At 38.1% G+C, this 20,837-nt stretch overlaps 1 protein-coding gene and 1 long non-coding RNA gene across 3 annotated transcripts in view; both read right to left on the bottom strand.

The window, feature by feature from the left end:
• Fancm (FA complementation group M) overlaps positions 1-19,519 on the bottom strand; it is a 53,110-nt gene extending 33,591 nt beyond the window's left edge. Inside the window, exons 1-9 of one of the 2 annotated variants that reach the window (XM_033765160.1) lie at positions 18,627-19,519; positions 17,958-18,130; positions 14,695-14,772; positions 14,096-14,254; positions 9,457-9,588; positions 7,342-7,474; positions 6,906-7,028; positions 6,047-6,133; positions 3,297-3,481 (exon numbers count right to left, since the gene is read on the bottom strand). In XM_033765160.1, coding sequence (XP_033621051.1) covers positions 3,297-3,481; positions 6,047-6,133; positions 6,906-7,028; positions 7,342-7,474; positions 9,457-9,588; positions 14,096-14,254; positions 14,695-14,772; positions 17,958-18,130; positions 18,627-19,137 — 1,581 coding nt within the window. In that variant the 5' untranslated portion in view covers positions 19,138-19,519. The remainder of the gene's footprint in view (positions 1-3,296; positions 3,482-6,046; positions 6,134-6,905; positions 7,029-7,341; positions 7,475-9,456; positions 9,589-14,095; positions 14,255-14,694; positions 14,773-17,957; positions 18,131-18,626) is intronic. The other variant, XM_010632610.3, reaches the window with a different exon arrangement.
• A 230-nt stretch (positions 19,520-19,749) lies between these two features.
• LOC104868015 lies at positions 19,750-20,496 on the bottom strand. The gene is made up of 3 exons (XR_781939.1): positions 20,419-20,496; positions 20,110-20,196; positions 19,750-19,898 (listed from the first exon to the last, which is right to left on the bottom strand). It is a non-coding gene; the product is annotated as an uncharacterized LOC104868015 (long non-coding RNA).
• Between the last annotated feature and the right edge of the window lie 341 nt (positions 20,497-20,837).

Genomic DNA, 20,837 nt, shown 5'->3' with positions numbered 1-20,837 from the left:
TAAATGACAGTAATAACGAGAGCTACTTTATACAGGACACACTCTGTGCCAGGTACTAACCTTAAGTATTTCACATAGTAGCCAATACTCCAACTACACTATGAGGAACACATTACCATGGCATTTTACTGAAGAAACTGAAGCTCTGAAGACGTTAAAGCATGGTTAATTTACCTAAAGTCTCACTAATAATTGTTAGCATAATAATCTATTTACTCCACCAACCTATCTTAATCCTTAAGATAATTCTACTGTTAAAAATAACAACCTGAGAAGTAGGAAAATAAGTACAACCTTATCATATAGGTCCTCTTAGAAACCTTTCCAGTATCAAAGTCAAAGGATATCACTTCAATATGGTAAACTTCAGTAGAGGAAGAATCAATGAACAGGATTAAAAATTAAGACTACTTCATTTCCTTTTGGAATCTATAATGACATTAAGCCAAAAAAGACTGACAATATTATCTGCACATAACTTTAAAAATAAAAATAAAAGGTGTCCTAGATAAAGGTAAAAAATGGGCCACAGTTCTAGAGATATAAAAATGGAAACTGTTAAATTGAATGTAAAGGTTTAGAAACTTGCCTGGGTAAATTTATGCTTCTTGACTTGAAAATAATTTTTTAAAAAGGCATCATCAAACTCTGATTTTCATTAGTTTTGCTCTTCTAGTAATTCTTCTTTTAAGATGGAGGCAGGGGGATCTCTCACTATGTAGTCCAAGCTTGCCTTGGACTCACAACCCTCCTGAATTCTGGTAAGTCCCCCAGCTTGCACCAGCTAATCTTTTAAAATGACCTTCCTAGGCTGGGCACAGTGGCACATTCCTGTAATCTCAGCCCTCAGGAAGTTGAGATAGGAGGATCGCTGTGAGGCCAGCCTGAACTACACAGCGAGATCCTATCTCAAAAACACAACAACAACAAACCCAAAAACAAAAAACCAAAAATGACCTTCCCCTTTGCTCCAAACCTTTGAATGACTTCTTACATCCCTCAGCCATCAAAACAGAACTGACTTGGGCTGGGGATATAGCTCAGTGGTTTGGTGGCCTGCCTTGCAAGCACAAAGACCCGAGTTCAATCCCCTGTAGCAAAACAAACAAACAAACAAAAAACAGAACTGATTTACCGGGCCCAAAAGGACCTCTCTATTTCCTTCTCGACTTTATCCCCTATTTCTAAATAAGTGAGTAACTACGGAACTATTTGCATGAGAGCCCATTTCAGAATTAAACAGCTGTTATATTATGTAATTATGGGTGAGAATAGTTTTTAAAGGCTGTTATTCTGGCCTACAGTGCAGTGATAATAAACCTACGGCACGTGGGCCGCAGTGAGCACCCAGAGCTAGGCCACCCCAGCAGCTCAGCATCACATATGAGAAGTGGGTTTTAGGCTGTAGTTTGGGTACTCAGTCTCTAAAAGATTTGCCATCACTGACCTACACAAAAATATTACTGAGGGCTCGGGTGCAGCTCAGTGGTAGGACAGTCGCTTAGATATGCACAAGGCCCGAGGTTTGTTCCCCAGCACCACAAAAGAAATTAAAATAAATGAGTAAATGCTAAAGGTAATAAAATCGGTAAGCTTTGTTTTGTGCGATGATGGGGATTAAAGCCAGGGCCTTGAAGATTCCAGTCAAGTGTTCTATCACTGAGCTACATTTCTTACGATGCCTGACAAGCTGAGGAAATGATGACCACATAATAATGAAAATGGCAGAGGCTGAGCTTGTGGAGCACACCTGTAATCCCAGCACTAGAGGGGAGCAAGCAGGAGTATGAGGCCCGCCTGGGCTATGTGGTGAGTCCAAGGCCAGCCTGAATAGTATTGTCAGATCCTGTCTCCAAAAAACAAAAAGAGAGAGAGAGAGAGAAAAGAAACCGATAGGGACCAGGCTGAGTTGAGTATTGTGGGTATTTTAAATATGTACTATGGGTATCTCAAATACTGAAAATTCTTGACCCTCCAAGGCAAAAATAAATTTTATTTTTATTAATGTATAAAAACATTAAGCATACTAATAATCACTAGATTCCTGAACCCTTTACAGTACTTACTGTATGGTTTGACAGTGGATAAAGGTGTTATCTTCAAACTGAGAAAGATTCTCCACATTCTGAAGTCCGCTTAACCAGACTCTGCTGAGTGCAGTGAGGACTAGAAAAAAGGGTATGGAGGTGGGTGGCTGAGACAAGGTCTCACTATGTGGTCTATGGAAGGTCATAAACACTCTATGCAGCCGACTGCCTGCCTCAGCCTTCCAAGTAGAACTGCAGGCATGCAGCACAGGGTCCAGCTAAAACAGTATTTAAACACTGGAACTCCTTATCTACTAATATCAAGATAAAAAAAAAAAAGCTGTCACATGAATGAGACATTAAAGACATACCTAACTGTCAGCAAATGATGTGCAAAACTTATGTTTATAAAAATCTTAATGTAAAATTTCCCCTCAAAACATCACAGAGCAAGTCTTCCTTAAATTCCACCATGCCTTCTTCTGATCATGCTCTTTAAAGATTTTTAAATGATAAAAAAAGATGTTATTTATTCAGAAGAAATTATAAAAGGGACTTAAATAAAACACACATGCCAGGCATAGCGGCACACACCTGCAATCCCAGCACTTGGGAGGCTGAGACAGAAGGACTTTCACAAGTTCACGGCCAGCCTGGACCACATAGAGGGTACACTGTCTCAAATACACACACACATGCACACATACATACATACATACATACATACATTTATTATTGGCCATAAAATAAGATCTCATTTAATGTTTACACCCTATAAAGTATGTTTATAAGTAAGGAAAAATGAAGGACAAGAAATAACTTGCAAGTGGATTCTAAAGTAAGTTGTATGATGCTAAAGCAGTTCTGCTTAACCATTACACTTTACAGTACTTAAAAATAAATGTTTCAAAACCACCATAAAACATTATACTTTACTCACAAACAGAAGCTGCAAAATTGCCTAAAACACTTCATCTGGTCTTTCAAAGTATGTTTATTTTCAAGTTTACTACAAAATTATATTTTTTACTTGAGACAGGGTCTCACTATGCAGTTCAGACCAGCCTTGAACTCACTATGTAGCCCAGGCTGGCCTTGAACTCTGGTGATTCTCTTGCCTCAGCCTCCCAAGTGCTGGGATTATGGGCATGTACCACCATACCTCACTAAAATTACTTTTAAGTAGCCAATTGACCACTGAGTCAAAACAAAGAAGCATAACCACAAAGCTAATCAATTTCATTTTTATTTCATTCTAAAAATAATTACCTCCAGCTGCTCCTTCTGGGTAAAACCTTTCACACTTTTCCCTGAAGCGTGGCCAACGAAAGTCATAACTCTAATTATTGGTTTATGCTTTAAAAGCATTTCTGCAATTTCTTGAACACTATCTCGAAATGAAGAGAAGATCATAACTCTTGTCTCATCACATTTCTTTTCAGAGGAGTTTTGAGCTAAATAACAGAAAAGTATTTTAAGTATTACTTTAAAAAAAGCATTTAGTACGTACATGTACCAACCACCAAGATGACTGTAAAATGCATATACTGCAAATATATACTAATAATGTTTTTAAATAAAGCATTTAGACAAGAACTAATTCAAAACACAAATCTAAAATTATACAAGTGAACAATAATTCTTTAAAGAACATATTTTAAGACTTTTTTTTTGACTCAGTGCTGTGGATCAAACTAGAGCCTCAAAGATGCTAGACAAGCTCTCTACCACTGAGTTACACGCCTGGGACAAGACTTTTTAAAAATTACATCTTTTTTTTTAAACATTCTCTAGTAATTTTAATAATCTTGTCTCCTTATTTATTTCTCATTTGCTATCATAAAGTCCTAGGCAAATCAAGTAAGAATTACCTAAATCACGGGGAACAATCAATCCTTTAATTCAAGCATGATGTCCCCATTAACCTCCACAACAGGCAGAAACACAGAACTCTAGGACCTCCACTAATTTCATAAATGTTTCCTTTCTGCTCACTACAAGCACTATTTTCATCCAAGCCATATATCCCCAAATCTGCTAATTTTTCAAGTTCTCCAAAGATAAACTAGTCAGCTTCAAAGGGAGGCAGGAGAAGGTACTAATTAGAATGTGACTAGGCTGGGGATGTAGCTGGGGGCTAGGTTGAAGCCTCATCACTACAAATCAAAGGAATGAAAGAAATTAGGCAAAAAAGACACTGTCTTCATGGCTGAGCCATACTTACTCCCTGGGCAACCTGTGATCAAGGTGGTTATTCAATTTAAGTTTTAGTTCCTCACCTAAAATGAACTGATGATGCAAGGATATAGAAAAGGGAAAACGCTGTTAATTAATAATTGCAAGTTGTGGAGGTATTTCAGTTGTTACTGTTGTTTTTAAGGCTGGCTGGGACTCTGACAAACCTTTCTTATGATTTATAGCACATTACTACTCATCATAATGTGTGCAGAGACAACACTAAATATTTTATGTATTAACTTATTTAATCCTCACAACAACCCAAGGATTACATTAATACATACAAGGTAATACACAAAATAAGCAAGTTCACAATACACCAAGCGGTAAGCAAAAAATCAGGTCCTGAAGGAAGCAGCTCTATTAAGCAATATCATTCTAGACCAGCGATGATGAGCCTTTAGTTTTCAATAACAGCCGATGAAACACATGTGCCACAGATGTGCCACAGGTTCGCCACCACTTCTAGACAAACCTCCTTTGACTCATCACAGACCAGCCTCTGCATCTGACCGACTGCTGATGGCTAACCTGCTGGAGCTTGCCTTTCCACCTTCATTCCACTGAAGCGCCCACCAAAATCATCTGTCAGATCCATACTGCCAAATTCAACAGACACCATTATCTAGTTCATTATACCACACTTCCAAACACAGTCCACTCTTTCCTACTGAACTAGTCTCTTCCCCCAGCTTCTCTTGGACGTCACCTGGTTTCCTTCTCAAGCTCCTTACCGCTTTTCCTCCTCTAAACCCTAACTGTTGTTATTCTTTAGGATACCATTCTGGCTCCTCTTCTGTCTCCAAACTTTCTTCCTGGTGATCACATCCATTCCTAAAACTTTAAATATTTTTATGCTAATAGCTCCAAAATTTGTTCATACATATGCAAATGCATATAAATGGCCCAGACCATTCCTTCAAATTCAGATTCACTTATCCCATGCTTACTTGACATCTCTACCTAACGTCTCAAAAGCATCTTACTATGTATGCTTCCTTCATGTTTTCTTTGATAAAAATCATATACATATAAAAATAAAAATTACATACATATATCGTGTGCAACATAAGGTTTTGATATGCACACACATTGTGGAATGGTTAAATGAAGCAAATATATATATATATATTACATCACATACTTAAGTCTACATTATTCTTTGCCTCTGGGAATTCTTTCATAAAATACAACAGTCATGGAAAGAAAACCAAGTGTGGACGTGGCCTACAAACCCACCCACGTGATCTGGGTTCTGGCTGTATCTCATTTAAGCCACTTTTATCCTCCGTCAAAGTTGGTCTATTTACTGATCCATCATTACAGCAAGTACCTGAGTGCCATGGGGTCTCTGAATCTGCTATTCTCCCTGGCTGGAAGGTTCCTCCCTCTAAGGTCAAGGCTTGTCCCACGTTTGCGTCAGTTACCAGTTCAGACACCTCTCTAGAGACAGACCAACAGACCATCTCTAACCACCCCTATACATAACTCTTTTCCATGACTTGTTCTCTCCCTACTGACTCTCCTTTCCACTACCACTGATACTATATATTGTGTACATCCCCTGTCCCAGGATTTCTCATTTTCCCCTATAACACTTTATTCTTAGCATTCTTATCGTTCTCTTTGCTCCCATCCTTCCAAAATTTCTTAGAGCTTTTGAATATTCATTATCCAGAATCATTAAAAGCCCACATTTTTTCTCCATGAATGTTAGTAAAAAGTAACAACTTAAAAGTTTTAGCTTGTTCTGTAACTATTTGCTACTAAATATTACCTACCATTCCATGACTTGAAGTGTTCAACTACAACTTCTTCTAATTTCTTTAATTTTGGATGACTATAGCAAAATTTTTTATCTTTATCTCCTACAGAAAGAAAAAACAGCAAAAATTTTTCTGTATTTTTTCTTATCCAATTAAATTAATGTATATTCTTATCCTTTTCAAAATACCTGTTAAAACTTACTTTTTTATTTTTATAAATACTAAGTAGCATCTAGGTTAACAAATAAATTTTTAAAAACCTTTGAATTTTTATGAAAATTTCATCCTGCAAGAGAATCCAAAAAGAAATCAGGAACAAAGCAAAAGGGAAAAATATATGTATCTAAATTGAAGATCAGTTTTTGGTAGTTCCAAGAATTTCCACCACCAATAACTATTCATAATAACTATTACATATTTAAGTTTATAAACTTGAATATATATTAATTTCAACTCAAATAAAATCTTCAAGTATTTAACAGACCTGTTACTACAAAAATATAACTATGTGTGCAATGGAATAAAATTTCAAAATTAACCTTAAGAAAGAAAACTAATCATTCAAGGAGACTGAGGAAAGAGTATTGCCATGAGTTTGAGGTCAGCCTGGATACCTAGTGAGTTCAAGACAGCCTAGACCACACAGTGAGACCTTGTCTCAAAAAAAAAAGAAAAAGAAAACTAATATACAATTTAACTTAATTTTTATTTGTTTATGTTTCTTGAGGCAGTGTCTTGCTATGTTGCCTAGGCTGGCCTCAAACTCCTGAGCTCAAGCAACAGTCCTGCTTCAACCTCCTGAAGAGCTGGGAGTACAAGTATGCGCCACCACACCTGGTTAAAACAATATAAAACTTGAAATGAAAAATCAGACCTCTGTGGGCAGAAGTACCAGCTGCAGAAGTATTACATGTACGGGTAAACATGCACTGTAGATGATGATAGAGTTCCATGAAGTCCTCATTTCTGCAAAGTTCATTTTTTGCCCGTGTCATTCCTTCAGAAATTAAGGTTTTACAAATAAATGAACTTTATAGCAAATTTCATCAAACTTACTAGTTATTAAAATGAAATTAAATTGTAACAAGGAATGCAATTACTCAAATTTAAACATGAAAATCCACATTTACACATGTATTAATGACTTTCTTTTTCTAGTAGTTTAACAACAAAGCAACATAGCCATTAGTTACTTAATTTTTTCATGGCTTTTTAAAAATATTTTTAATTAACTCAAACTTAATATATTCAATGTCTTTAAGCAATATAATACTTGTCATTATTTTGTTAAATAATTTTACATACTTTACCTTTTGTTCCATCCATAATTCCACAAAGGAAGAAATACAGTGATCTCATTCCCATTTGCTGCAATAATTCATAACCGTGATATAAACTAATACAAATTGCAAACTCCCCCTCAATTATGCCTTGTTGTATTCCCTAGGAAAACAAGCATATGTCAAATTTAACCAAAGAAAGAAATAATACAACCTTCATACCCCACCTGTCAGGCCAAATGACTTGTAACATTTAGAAAATAATTCAAATGATCTTAACAACTTCATTGGTTCCTGACCACAATTTTATTGGTTCTACAGAATGTAAATGTTACAGTATCTTCTATGGAACATGCCATGTAGTTTCTATATGAAATCTATACTTTTATTTCATTTTTTTAATTCAATAGGAAATTTCCACTTTAAAGAAAAAAGGAGAAACATTTATCATATAGTTTCTCTTTATAGGTAAATAATTATCAATAAACATCCATGCATTATTTCAGAACTAATAAGTACCTACTATATTTTAAGCACTCAGCTGCATATATCAAATATAATGGAAATGGAAAACAAGACAGTAACTTAGTGGGAGCCTGTCTCAAAATGAAACACTGGGAAAAAAAAAAAGGAGGGGATATAGCTTAGTGCAAAGGCCCTGGATTAAATTCACAATAGTGCAGAAAGAGAGAAACACAGACAGACAGGAGCCTATCCTCATGAATAACACTGGCGAAAGGACAAGTATCTAAGCCAACTAATACCAGCATTTAACACCAAGTAAACAAGCCATTTATAAAAATTGTCCAGACTTGGGCCGGGGATTTAGCTCAGTGGTGCCACCACCTACCTCGCAAGCAAAAGGTCCCGCATTCGATCCCCATTACCAATAAATAAATAAATAAATAAATGAATAAATGAATGAATGAATGAATGTCCAGACTCAAATCAGAGGCATGCACCACTCCACCCAGCTTATCATCTGACACTGGGCACCAGAGCTGTTGAGTACATCACCTAGACAAAATCATTTCATCTTAACTAGAAGGTAGGAATTATTGTTATACCCATTTGTTAAATGAGGACAACCCAAAGGTGGTAAGTAGTATAGCTAGTATTTAAACTTGGGATATTTAGTCTAAAGAGGCCTTGTGCTTTCAACTGTTACCATGGGAGGAACATAGGAAGTACACTTTCCTTAGTCACGTCATTTTAAACGTTTCCACAATAGCAAAAAATGCCCCCAAAGGGCACCCTAATCACCTACAAGATAAAACCACCTCTCTGTAAAACAAACTCTCACCAATAAGATGAAGTTCCAACAGGTTTGAATTTACTATTTAAAATTTCAGGGCCGAGGAGTTAGATCAGGAGTTCTGCCGCTTGCCTCACAAGCTCAAGGTCCTGAGTTTGATCCCCAGTACCAAAACAAAAACAAAACTTCAACCAACCTTTTACTCACAGTAGAAATTAAAAGTTTTAAATAATATAATGAAATTTCAAAGAAAAGGCTCTATTGGTCATTCCTCAGACACTGCAGGATAAAGAATGTCTTGGGTAACTTTTAAGGTCACTCCCATGGGGTCACAACTTACATGAGGGCATCTGGCTTCCTCAATCCTGCATCTCAGCCAGGCCGGTTCTCACTGCCTCTTACAGGTTCTCTCGGGGGCTCTGTTCTTGGACACGCATTCACCCTCAGCTCAAACAATGACTCAGGGCCTTTCTGTGCTTGTGGGTATTTCTTCTGACTTTGGACCTAGCCTGATGGATATTTTTCTACCCATCTACTTTTGTTTCCTATGAAGATTAGAAATAAGAAGCTTACTGCAATGCTTCCTCCAACTTCTGATATCCAGAACAACACTAAATGTTCTGGCTCTAGTTAAATACACTTTTTCATGGCTCTTTTGACTTCATAAAATAGAAATGGACTAAAAGACCAATTCTTTCTTCAAAGTTAAAAGATAAATTTATCTTAATTCAAATCATTAAACTGTATTATTAGATTTTTTCCCTTTCATAAACTATATAAATTCTATCTACATTTTTAATTGCTAACACATAAAAAATAATTCTTTACATTTATCCTGGTTCTTGAGTAAAAATTTAATCTATCATAAAGATTTATGTTAAAATACCTACCACAATATTTGGAGATGGATTTTTCCTAAATTGATCTCTTGCCAGAATTAACTGGTATTTCGTAAGATTAGAGATATCCCTTCTCATCAAAACATTCCTGTGAATCAGAGGACTGGTAAATGCTTCCAAAATCTGCAAATATAAAAGAAATTCAGCTCAAGCTTGTTTCACAGTCCTTTCTCAAATAAAACCACTTCATTACATATTAAAATTGGAGTTATATTTTTAATAAAATTTGTCTTAAAGTGAATTTTTAAGTCAATACAGCAAAATTTAAAAATACTTAGATCTATTCCAGATAGTATTGAAGAGTATAAGAAATTGTTACATCTGCTTACAATTTAAGAACACACTGTTCATTTACACTATTTCTTAACTCAGCTCTCTGCCAAGCTACACATGCTATAATCTAAATGTTATGGAAGAGGGGCCTTGGGTTTCTTTACCGTTGCATCCTCAGAGCCTAGAGCCGAGTACAGCAGATAGGTCCTCAGTAAATATTTGCCGGATGCTGAATAAATATCTTGAGTGTATTTAATTTAATTCATTTTTTTCAACAAATACTTCTTAACCATTTATTATATATCAAGTTTATGTTCTGAATGCTGGTGATAACTGTGGTTGAGACAAATGAAGTTGCTGCTCTTAAACAATTTACATTTCAATGGGAAGAAGCAAAGAAAGGAAAAGAGATAAGCTGGGGGTGTAGCACAGTGGTACTGTGCTTGTCTAGCATGCACAAGGCCATGCCATCGATCCCCATCACTGAAAAACCAACAAAAGATGTAAACAAAGAAAGTAGGTTACTCTGATAATGAATAAGCTTAAGAATATAAAACAAAATAATGCTGTAGAAGCTAGGCATGCCTGCAATCTCAGCACTCTGGGAGACAGGAGAATCTCAAGCTCAAGCCTAGTTTGCCAACCTAGCAACACCTTGTGCCAAAAAGTAAAAAAGGAGGGGTAAGGAGGGTGGCATTTATCTCAGTGTGAAGGTCCTGGGTTCCAGCCCCCATACTAGGAAAAAAAAAATTTCGTAGAGTTTAAGTTGACACATGAACAAGGAGGTTCTGAAGACAGATTATTTCAGAAAAGGTAGGAATGACATTAATGGAACACTAAAGGAAAGAGAACTCCAGATAAAGACCCACTATAGCAATATGTAATTAATGAAGTTTCTAACTAATTTCCATTTCTTAAAATGGAGATATTTTGATACATTTTCCCTCCATTCTGGCTGTGCTAATCATACTGCCTAAATAAGTACTCTGAATATTATTAATGCAACTAAATCTAACTGTGATTATGTAAATAATTTTTATAGTTACAAATGGAATAATTTTAATAAAACAAAATACATTAGTATTTAAAAGACAATTACTGGGGCTCAAGGGTAGTCCTTGCTTAGCATGAGCAAGGCCCTGGTTCCATTACAGGAGCGGGGGGCGGGGGGGACAAAGGAGAGAAGAGAGGAGAGGAAGAGAAGAGAGACAAGACAGTAAATGCCAGAAAGACTTCATCTCTTCTATTAATGCTGTTAAAGTTTTAAAGCAAATAATTACAAAAAATCATATGCCTATTAAACTTCTTTTTAAAAAATATATATACACTGAATGATAGATGAATGTTTTACTCATCTATTCCTGTAAAAACACACTGGATGAAAACAACCAGCATTGTACTTGCTGTATCTGTGGGTAAACACTCAAGCAGGTCACTGCGTGGGCCTAGAAGTTATGATGTCACAGTAACAATGAGCACAGCTAGTGCACAGACACTGGTTTCTAAATATTTTCCATAGAAGGAACAAAGCATCCTTAGGGAAATGACTAATTCTGTCTCTGGTGCAGAAAAAAACATAAATGTATGAACTTTCAAAATACTATACGGTTCTGCTGCCTGCCTCACAAGCTCAAGGTCCTGAGTTCAATCCCTGGTACTGGTACAGGGGTAAAAAAAATACTATTATAATACCAGGAAGTTAAGGGTGTATGTTATGTGTGTGGGGCAGGTGTAAGGTACAAATCTAAAGCACTTCGGAGCTACCTTTGTTTTGAGTGGGGGCAGAGTCTCCAAGTTGCCTAGACTGGGCTGAAACTTGTGATCCTCCTGCCTCAGCCTCTCAGTATATGAGTGGGTACCACCACTGCTTGGTGGAAGCTGTTTTAAACGAGCTCATAATGGTCAAAACTGAACAACCTAGGGCCGGGGATTTAGCTCAGTGGTTCCTCCCAAGCACAAGGTCCTGAGTTCGATCCCTGGTACCAAAAAACAAACAAATAAACAAAAAAACTGAAACAACCTAAACAATAAAATTAATAGTCATAGTAATCATAGTCGCCCACAGAAAGAAATATTCACTAGTCTACACTCAAAGAGTTGAATTAATAAATCAATGGTGGAGAATAAACAACTATTCATTACAGAAGAATTCAAATTAACTACTTTAAAAGAAATGAAAGAAGAAACAACTGGGCCAAAACCATGGAAATAACTGCTGTAGATAAGAATTACTTTTACTGGGATGGGGATGTAGCCAGTGGCATAGCATCTGCCTAGCAAGCTAAGTTCAATCTTGATATAAAAAAAAAAAATTGCTTTTACTACATAAAAGCACACACAGGGCTGGGGGTGTAGCTCAGTGGCACTGCACTTGCCTTGCAAGTACAAGGTCCTGAGTTCAAATCCCAGTACCAGGGAAAAAAAAAAAGTACATAGTAAGCAAGATGTGATGAGAGAGAGGACCCTCACACCATCTCAAAGTGTATCCCTAGTGGAATTATACTGCTTTTGCAAATTTCTGTAAAATAAAACATAAACACTCATTTCATTAATGCATTATGGGGAAATCTTGTATTCCTTGGTGTCTGTAGTTCCAGATGGCTGGCAGTGACACGAAACAGCCTGAGACCATGTATCTGTACCCTTGATTCTATCTTCTTGAGCCTTTCTCCCCAACATGGCTTACCCAAGGGTTATTACAGCTAAGTCAGGGTTCATCATTCAGTAGCCAGGCATAGGGCCAGCCTAGATTTGAGGGAACTGGAAACATAAGCCACCTCCCCATGGGAGAAGTAGCACAATTGTGGACAGCCATGATGAGTTGGAAATGTATTTCCTACCACCAGACTAATATAAACTACAGAAAAACAATGTTACCTCAAATTTCTCCCAATGAAAGTGACAACTGTCTAGCAGTTTCTCAACTGCTATAATATTGACACTCAGGCCAGAGAATTCTTTTCTGTGGGGGCAGGGCTGTCCTGTCCATTGTAGGATATCTAATAGCTTCCTGGTCTCTTATACATCACATGCCAGTAGCAATTCTACACTAAATCCCCTTTAATATAAAGACTAAACTGCATGTCAAGACATTGCCAGATGTTTCCAGGTGAGAAAATCATTTGCATTTGAGATCCACTGTTGTACCAGGGATGAGAAAAGGAAACATGAAAAATATATTTCATTATAAAAAAAAGTTTGGTGACCAGGCATGGTGGTACACACCTGTAGTCCCAGCTCTCTGGAGGCTGAGGCAGGAGGATCTCCACAAGTTCAAGGTTAGCCTGGACTACATAGTGAGTTCAAGAACAGCCTGAATTACATAGCAAGACTCAAAAGAACTAAAGTCTCAAAAAAAACTAAATGGGGCTAGGGATTTAGCTCAATGGTGCCCTGCCTGCCTTGCAAGTGCAGGAACCCAAGTTCAATCCACAGTACCAAAAAAACAAAAAAAAAAAAAAACAAAACTGGTGCAATCTAGGTTCTAGGTTTGCTCATGTTGTTAAAATTCAGTGAGCTACACATAAGTTTTTATAAGCAACTTGCTGTTTTTAGGCATGTTTGGGTGTGTGTTTGTGTTTCATACTACAATTCAAAGGTTTACATGAAAAAATACAAACCCGATAAGGCTACTACTTTATTTGTTTGTGGTTTTTTTGTTTTTCTTTTGTTTTGGTTTTTTTTTTTGAGACAGGGTTTCACTATGTAGTTGAGACTGACCTGGAACTCACTGTATAGCCCAGGCTGGTCTCAAACTCATAGCAATCCTCCTACCTCAGCCTCCCAAGTGCTGGGATTACAGGTGTGTGCCACCATGCCTGGCCCTATTACTTTCTTTAGAAATGGTCTATCTTTCATACTTTTCCTTTAAATAATAAGTTTGTTAACACAAATAAAACACGGGACTCCAAAAATTTCTTTTCAAAAATTTTTTTCAACATGCTAATTATATAAAATGAAATATTACATAGTCTTACAGCCAAATCCTATTAACTGAAATAATAGTTTATCAAAATTGTAGTAAAATATGTAGTTGACTGACCTGGAACTCACTGTATAGCCCAGGCTGGTCTCAAACTCATAGCAATCCTCCTACCTCAGCCTCCCAAGTGCTGGGATTACAGGTGTGTGCCACCATGCCTGGCCCTATTACTTTCTTTAGAAATGGTCTATCTTTCATACTTTTCCTTTAAATAATAAGTTTGTTAACACAAATAAAACACGGGACTCCAAAAATTTCTTTTCAAAAATTTTTTTCAACATGCTAATTATATAAAATGAAATATTACATAGTCTTACAGCCAAATCCTATTAACTGAAATAATAGTTTATCAAAATTGTAGTAAAAATGGCTTACCTGGATATATGTCTTTTGAATGGTTGCAAGTTCTTCACCAAGGGGAACAACAATCTTTTCAACTCGCCTTTCATGGGAGTATGGCAAAATATCTGGAGAATCTTCAGAGCGAAGCTCTATCTGCCCAATTAGTAGGTTAGTGATAACCTGCTGCACAGCCTATGCAAAATCAATTAAGTATGATTATAAATTACATAAGATGCTAAATGTGTTTAGTGTAAGTTACTAACAATAGCAATAAATTTCTGAAAGAAGCACCCAAAATTCATATCATTATATATCAGAAAAAACAAAGAAAAAAGAAACTAGACAAGCCCATAATGAAAATATATCAGAAATATTTGCTCCATAGAAGGAAAGCTTTTTGAATATCTTTTCCCCCTACGATCTTTCAAGCCAAGCATCCAAGAAATAAGAATATTATAAATGTCCAGGAAGTTCCTCAAATGTATCTTGGTGGTTTCTAAATGGAGTCCCTATAAAGTACACTGGTCATAAAATCAAACTACATAAATGCTACAATGAAAAATTGATCTGGTCTTATAAAAAAATTCTTATTTTCTGAAATGTCAATAAATGCAAGAAAACACTTTACTTACCTTTATATCACTACCTGGTGTAGCACTAAGAGCCAAGATTCTAAAGTGATTTGTATATTTGACCAGTTCCCTTACAACCTTAAAAAAAGAAAATAAAACAAAACAAAACTCATTTTAATTGAATTGATGGTCTAGTGAGAACTACCATTACATATTACCATAAAAACAAATGAGACTCACACTAATGAATTTTTAGGTCAATTAGACCATAATGAATCCCTCCCACCTTCAGTAGTGGGGATCAAACCCAGAGGCACTCTAACACTGAACTAGATCCTCAGTCTTTTTTTTTTTTGTTTTGTTTTTTGAGACAGGGTCTCACTATGTAGTTGAGACTGACCTGGAACTCACTATGTAGCCCAGGCTGGTCTCAAATTCACAGTGATAATCCTGCCTCAGCCTCCTGAGTGCTGGGATTACAGGCATGCGCCACCACTCCTGGCTATCCTTTTTATACTTTGAGACAGGGTCTCGCAAAGTTGCCCAGGCTGGCCTCGAACTTGCAACCCTACCACCTCAGCCTCCCAAATACCTAGGATTACAGGCATGTACCACCGCACCTGGCCTGACTCTTGATTACTACTCAAAAAATATTATTTGTGGGTTTTTAACATAATACAGATTACATGTGAAGATATAACATTATACTTAATAGAGACTTAAGTAGAATTATTCTAATAATTCTAATAAGCACAAAGGAGTCCAAGTTCTAGGCCAGCCTGGACAACTTAGCCAGACTCTGATTCAAAATTTAAAAAAATAAAAAAGGCTGGGAATATGTTATTCATTATATATTCATATTCATATTTATTACTTTCCTAGCCCAGGGGTCATATTCAGCACCACAAAAAAAATTTGAAAACTACTGGATACAAGGGCTGGGGAGGTAATTCAGTAGTAGAGAGCTTGCCTGGCATGCGCAAGGCCCTAATTTCAAACCCCACAATTACAAACACAAAAGCAAAACAAAAAACAAAAACTGATGTGAGACAAAATATCCCAAGTGGCCACTTCTATTTTGTCTCATTGCAAGAAATGATGTCCTTAGATATCATAAAAAAAATTTTTAGAGTCATGAATGCAGCAAGGAAGACATAAAATAGATTGCTTATTGAACTGTTTTTTTCAAAAATCCTTTTTTTGTATGAAAACCGGAATTCAAAGTGTTCTTTCAGATTATGACGCAGTTCTGGAAGTTCTAAGTGGAATAATTTTATTCCTACTTGCTAGAGGTACCAATATACCTATCAAAACTGTTACACAGGAAAACTGAACCAAATACATTATTTATTTGCAAGAGGAATTTCTAAGCATTTTGTAGAAGAGGAAATGGTGTTGTGTTTTTGTAATCAGGAAGCTGAGTATTTCATGGGGCTGATGTGCCCAATGGAATTTATACCTGGAATATTGAAGTAGTATAAACTGCCAAGGCTGTTTGGTTACTTATGAAATCAATGCAGGTTTAATTGTACTCAATTAAAGCATAAAACTTACAATTAAAAAAATCATCTAATGCCCAGAATTTTGAAAATAAGGGAATTAAACATAAACTAAACCTACAAAGTTAATTCCATGAAGTCGTAATAATTGTTTTAGGGCGAGGCGCGGTGGCACATGCCTGTAATCCCAGCACTCGGGAGGCTGAGGCAGGAGGATCACTAGGAGTTCAAGACCAGCCTGGACTACACAGTGAGTTCCAGGTCAATCTCAACTACATAGTGAGACCCTGCCTCCAAAAAAACCAAAACATAATAATTGTTTTAAAATAGCCATCTGGGAGACAGATCTTTTGCAAAAGGGAAAGGAACCAAGAGATAGAGGGAGTGGGGAGGAAGGACAAGGGAAGGGGATGAAAAAAGAATGAAGATGTATTGATGTATTACGTACATGAACCAGCTCCCCTCAAGAAATGTAATTATTATATATTGCAAACATGTACTAATAAAAAATAGAACATGAAAAAAGTGGAAATTTCAATACGTATATCAATTTAACTGGGAAAAGTATAAATACATGGTAAAATACATCCGTTTCCTAGATATAGTTGGAAAGATCAACTATAACAATTCTGCTAGGATACTAAGATATAATACAATAACACTTAAAGTCTCTGAGCAAATTACAAATTCACAAACTGGCAGTAAAATTCACGTCTATATTAAATGAAACGGATTTTCCCTTCTTTTTCCCTGTTCCTCATTTCACCAGCTTCTGCAGTTTTGATGTGTGCTGATAATTCCCAAATCTGTACTACTTCCAGCTGAAAAATTATCCACAGAAATCTATGATTCTATCATCTAGTGCCTAATGGATATTTACATCTGGATTCTTCAGACACCTCCAAGTTCTACACTTCAAACAAAACTCAGTAGCTTTCCACATGCCCCCAAATCTTCCCTGACTCTTTTAACTGTCACATCGTCCCAGTTTTCCAATTAAAACCATGGTAGCCACATTTCATTTCTCCTGTCCCTCACTAGATACCCTGCCTTTAGCCTCCTCTCATCTCTTTAAATCTGAAGTATCACCCTAAACATTTTTAACAAGTCTTCTCACTTCCATCCTTTATGACATACAGTATGCATTCAAACTGTTAAGCATACAAGACCAATGCCTTCACAACGTGGTCCCTAAGGAGAATAAAAAAGGCAAAGTTCCCTTCATGTAAGGGAGAAAGAGGTTAATTACATTTAGCACAAAGATGAATGACCTCTACAATCACACCCCAACACTTCACCACTTATACTTTACCTCTCCATAATACTTAAGTGAAAGGCCCTATTAGATATGTTACTACAAATTGCCAAGGATTTAGCTCGGTGGCAACGCACCTGTCTTCCAAGTGCAAGGTCATGAGTTCAATCCCCAGTAGCAAAAAAAATAGAAAAGATATATTATATACACTGTGTCATTTAATCCTTGTAACATGGACAGGTAAGTATGATCTTACCTAGTTGCCAAGAAATGGCACTGTGTGTCCACTATCAATCGTTGGCTTATTATCTTAGTTCCCAGACTCCACCTGTATCCTACTTTAAATCAATGCCCCAACCACTAAGATCCACATCTGACTTAAAAAAACAAACAAAAAAAGACAGACATTGTTTTGAATGGACAAGAGAAAGTATTCACTATCACATCTGTTCTTAGATAATGAATATAAGGCCTTTTAGGAAGTCATCATTAACTTTCATCACTAAATAGATATGCCCCCAAACATTCTATTGAGTACACTACAAAATACCATTTAACAAAATTATTACCTGGCAATAAGCATAATTTCCAAGAGCCTTATGAGCTTCGTCAACGACTAAACACTTTATATCAGCAGCAGGACAAGCTCCTCTAGTAAGATCATTTATCATGATTTGAGGTGTAAGAAAAAGTACTCGCTTACTGAGCCATATTTCCTTTCTGGTGAAAGCCTGTGTAGAACCTGTAAATAAAAGAGACAGTCTACATTCTAACTTCAGACTTATCTGTAAAACATAAATAGTCTGGATTATTTTCAAAATGCATCCTTGTTTTGGTAACCTCCTTTAGTGGAGAGCAATTTGATAATTTATTGGAATGCTACATTTTAAATGTCTAGTGGGGCCCGAATGTCAAAGATGTCTTATCTAAGACTACAAATACATGTTCTTTAGATAATTCCTACTAAATCGTTCATGTTCATTTACCCGTAGGATGTACGCGCATAACTATTTCTAGATACTCTGACAAGCTACAGGGGTATAGTGAAGGTTGAATAAAGCAGCCCAGCGTTGGACTTGGGACAAGGAGATGACGTTTTATGGAAAAGAGCATATTTGGATGTGAGAGCAATATTCCACACAGGTCAGAAATCTCTCAGCACTATTTCCACCAAAAGGGACCCCCTCCTCTGCCCCGGGAATCCCGCTGTTTCGTATTAACCCTTTCTGCTCAGATACCTGTCATTTCGGCCATGTGGGTCTGCGTGATACCCATGACCTGGTAGCAAGCCTCGATCTGCTGTGTCACCAAGGGTTTCGTAGGAGCCATGAAAACCACCTTGCCGGAAGGGAACCAGCGGTAGAAATTGTACATGACGACCGCGGCAATAAAGGTCTTCCCCAGCCCGGTGGGCAGACACACCAACGTGTTGCAGAACAGAGCGGTCCGGGAGATGTGCAGCTGGTAGTCTCGCACCGGGCAGTTGGTAGGGTAAATCCACAGGGCGCCCGCGGAGGTGCAGAACCCGCCATTCTCCAGCCTCTGCTGCCGCTGCTCAGCCTCAAACACCGCGACCAGCAGGACGTCGTCGTCGGACTCGGGCTGGGCCTCCGCCTCTCCGGTCAAACACGGCTTCGAGCTGCCGGGGCCCTGGGGCCGCTCGGCTCTGGAGCAGCCACCCGGAGCCCCGGCGGTTCGAGAAACGCTCGAGCCCCACGTCTGGAAAAGCGTTCTTTGCCGTCCTGTCATGAGGCCGACCACCAAAGTCTTCGCTCGAGCCCTGACAGCCGCAGCAGCTCAAGAGCAGCCAGGATTCCGAGCCCCATCGGTTTTCTAGCACAAAAGGGTGGAATGAGAGGGCGGGTCTGCAACTAGCCATCCACTTAAAAATGCCGCCGCTGAGTCCGCGTTGGAGAGATGATTGGCTGGCTTCCCGGAAGCTTCCGCGGCTTCCTGGAACGCGTGCGCTTTGCCCGGTGTTACTCTAAATGCGGTCCCCTATGCAACTTTCTGTGGTGCTTTGTTTTAAGGACTCCAGATTTGAATTCTATTTCCAATGATTAGGTGTCTGGGCGTCACTGCTGTGATGTGGCTTACAATAATAAAATAAGTAACCGTGAGACCTAGAGCACAATAAAATACCCATAATTTCATGAATTTAACGTTACTGAGAATTTCCGTTGGATGAAATAAAAAACCAAAAATATGTGGATAGAATAATTAGGCAAAACAAGGTCTCTTGCTGTGTCAGAAGTAGCAACACATTGTTTTAATATTGTTATTATTTCAAGTGATGTAAATGCGACCTGGTCTTATTAGAAAATTTAGCTAGGGAAAAAGAAAGCATCATGATGTTCCGCCATTACATTTTTATTATATCTTAGAGCAGTTAAGAGTAGGTGTGCAATTATTCTACGTTACTCATGGCTTTCTATCTCAGACCCAGGTACAGTTAGTTCCTGGCTTCTCCATTCAGCTTGATGACTTCCGGCAATCTGTAAATTCGTTTTCTGAGGAAAAGTACAAACAGGTCTTTTAGCAGCCATAAGCAATAATGCCAGCCCCATCATCAGAAATTGCCATTCGAAGTGCAACTTCTTTACATTGTTTTATTTGTTCAAGTTCCTGAACTTATTTTTAGACAAACTTATCCTGTTCCATTGGGGAACGAGGGAGTGCGGTCCATTTGACTGGGATTTAAAAGAGAAACAGAGACGGTACCCTTCTACAATCCCAGCACTCCAGAATGCAGAGGCAGGAAAGTCCCGAGTCTAGTCTCGCCTGCAGAATTTGGCGACTTTCGACACCCTGTCTCAAAATTAAAAGGACAACAAGGTTAGTTATATCCGGTCAGTGCAAAAGCCTGGTTCAAACTTGAGTACTGCAGAAGGTAAAGGGGAGGTAGCAGAATATGGATTGTTTGATGGACAAGAACTGAACCAATTCAGTTGTGACTCTTTTAGATAAAACTAGATAAAATGACGATAAGAATCTGAACGCTGTTTCCATTGCAAAGGTTATGGACTGGACCTTAATGGCACGGAGGCCGCTCACGAGGATACTAGCTAATAGTGGTGCTGGACCTGCAGCCAATTCCACAGAGAGGCGACTCAACAAAGCCGGCCTAATAGCACAGCTTTGACGTCACTTAAATCCAGGCTCCAATCCCGCCGGGCCGCGCGGTGACCCCGCCCCTGGGGCGGGGCGACGCCGACCTGAGGCGGGCAGGTTTAGTATAGCGGAGGGCCGCTCACGAGGATACTAGCTAATAGTGGTGCTGGACCTGCAGCCAATTCCACAGAGAGGCGACTCAACAAAGCCGGCCTAATAGCACAGCTTTGACGTCACTTAAATCCAGGCTCCAATCCCGCCGGGCCGCGCGGTGACCCCGCCCCTGGGGCGGGGCGACGCCGACCTGAGGCGGGCAGGTTTAGTATAGCGGAGAGGAG

Source organism: Fukomys damarensis, unplaced genomic scaffold (genome assembly GCF_012274545.1).
Source record: "Fukomys damarensis isolate Sample0158 unplaced genomic scaffold, DMR_v1.0_HiC HiC_scaffold_17, whole genome shotgun sequence".
Taxonomy (NCBI): Eukaryota; Metazoa; Chordata; class Mammalia; order Rodentia; family Bathyergidae; genus Fukomys; species Fukomys damarensis.
The sequence above is the reverse complement of the archived record's forward strand: the minus strand, read 5'-3'. Positions and strand labels throughout refer to the sequence as shown.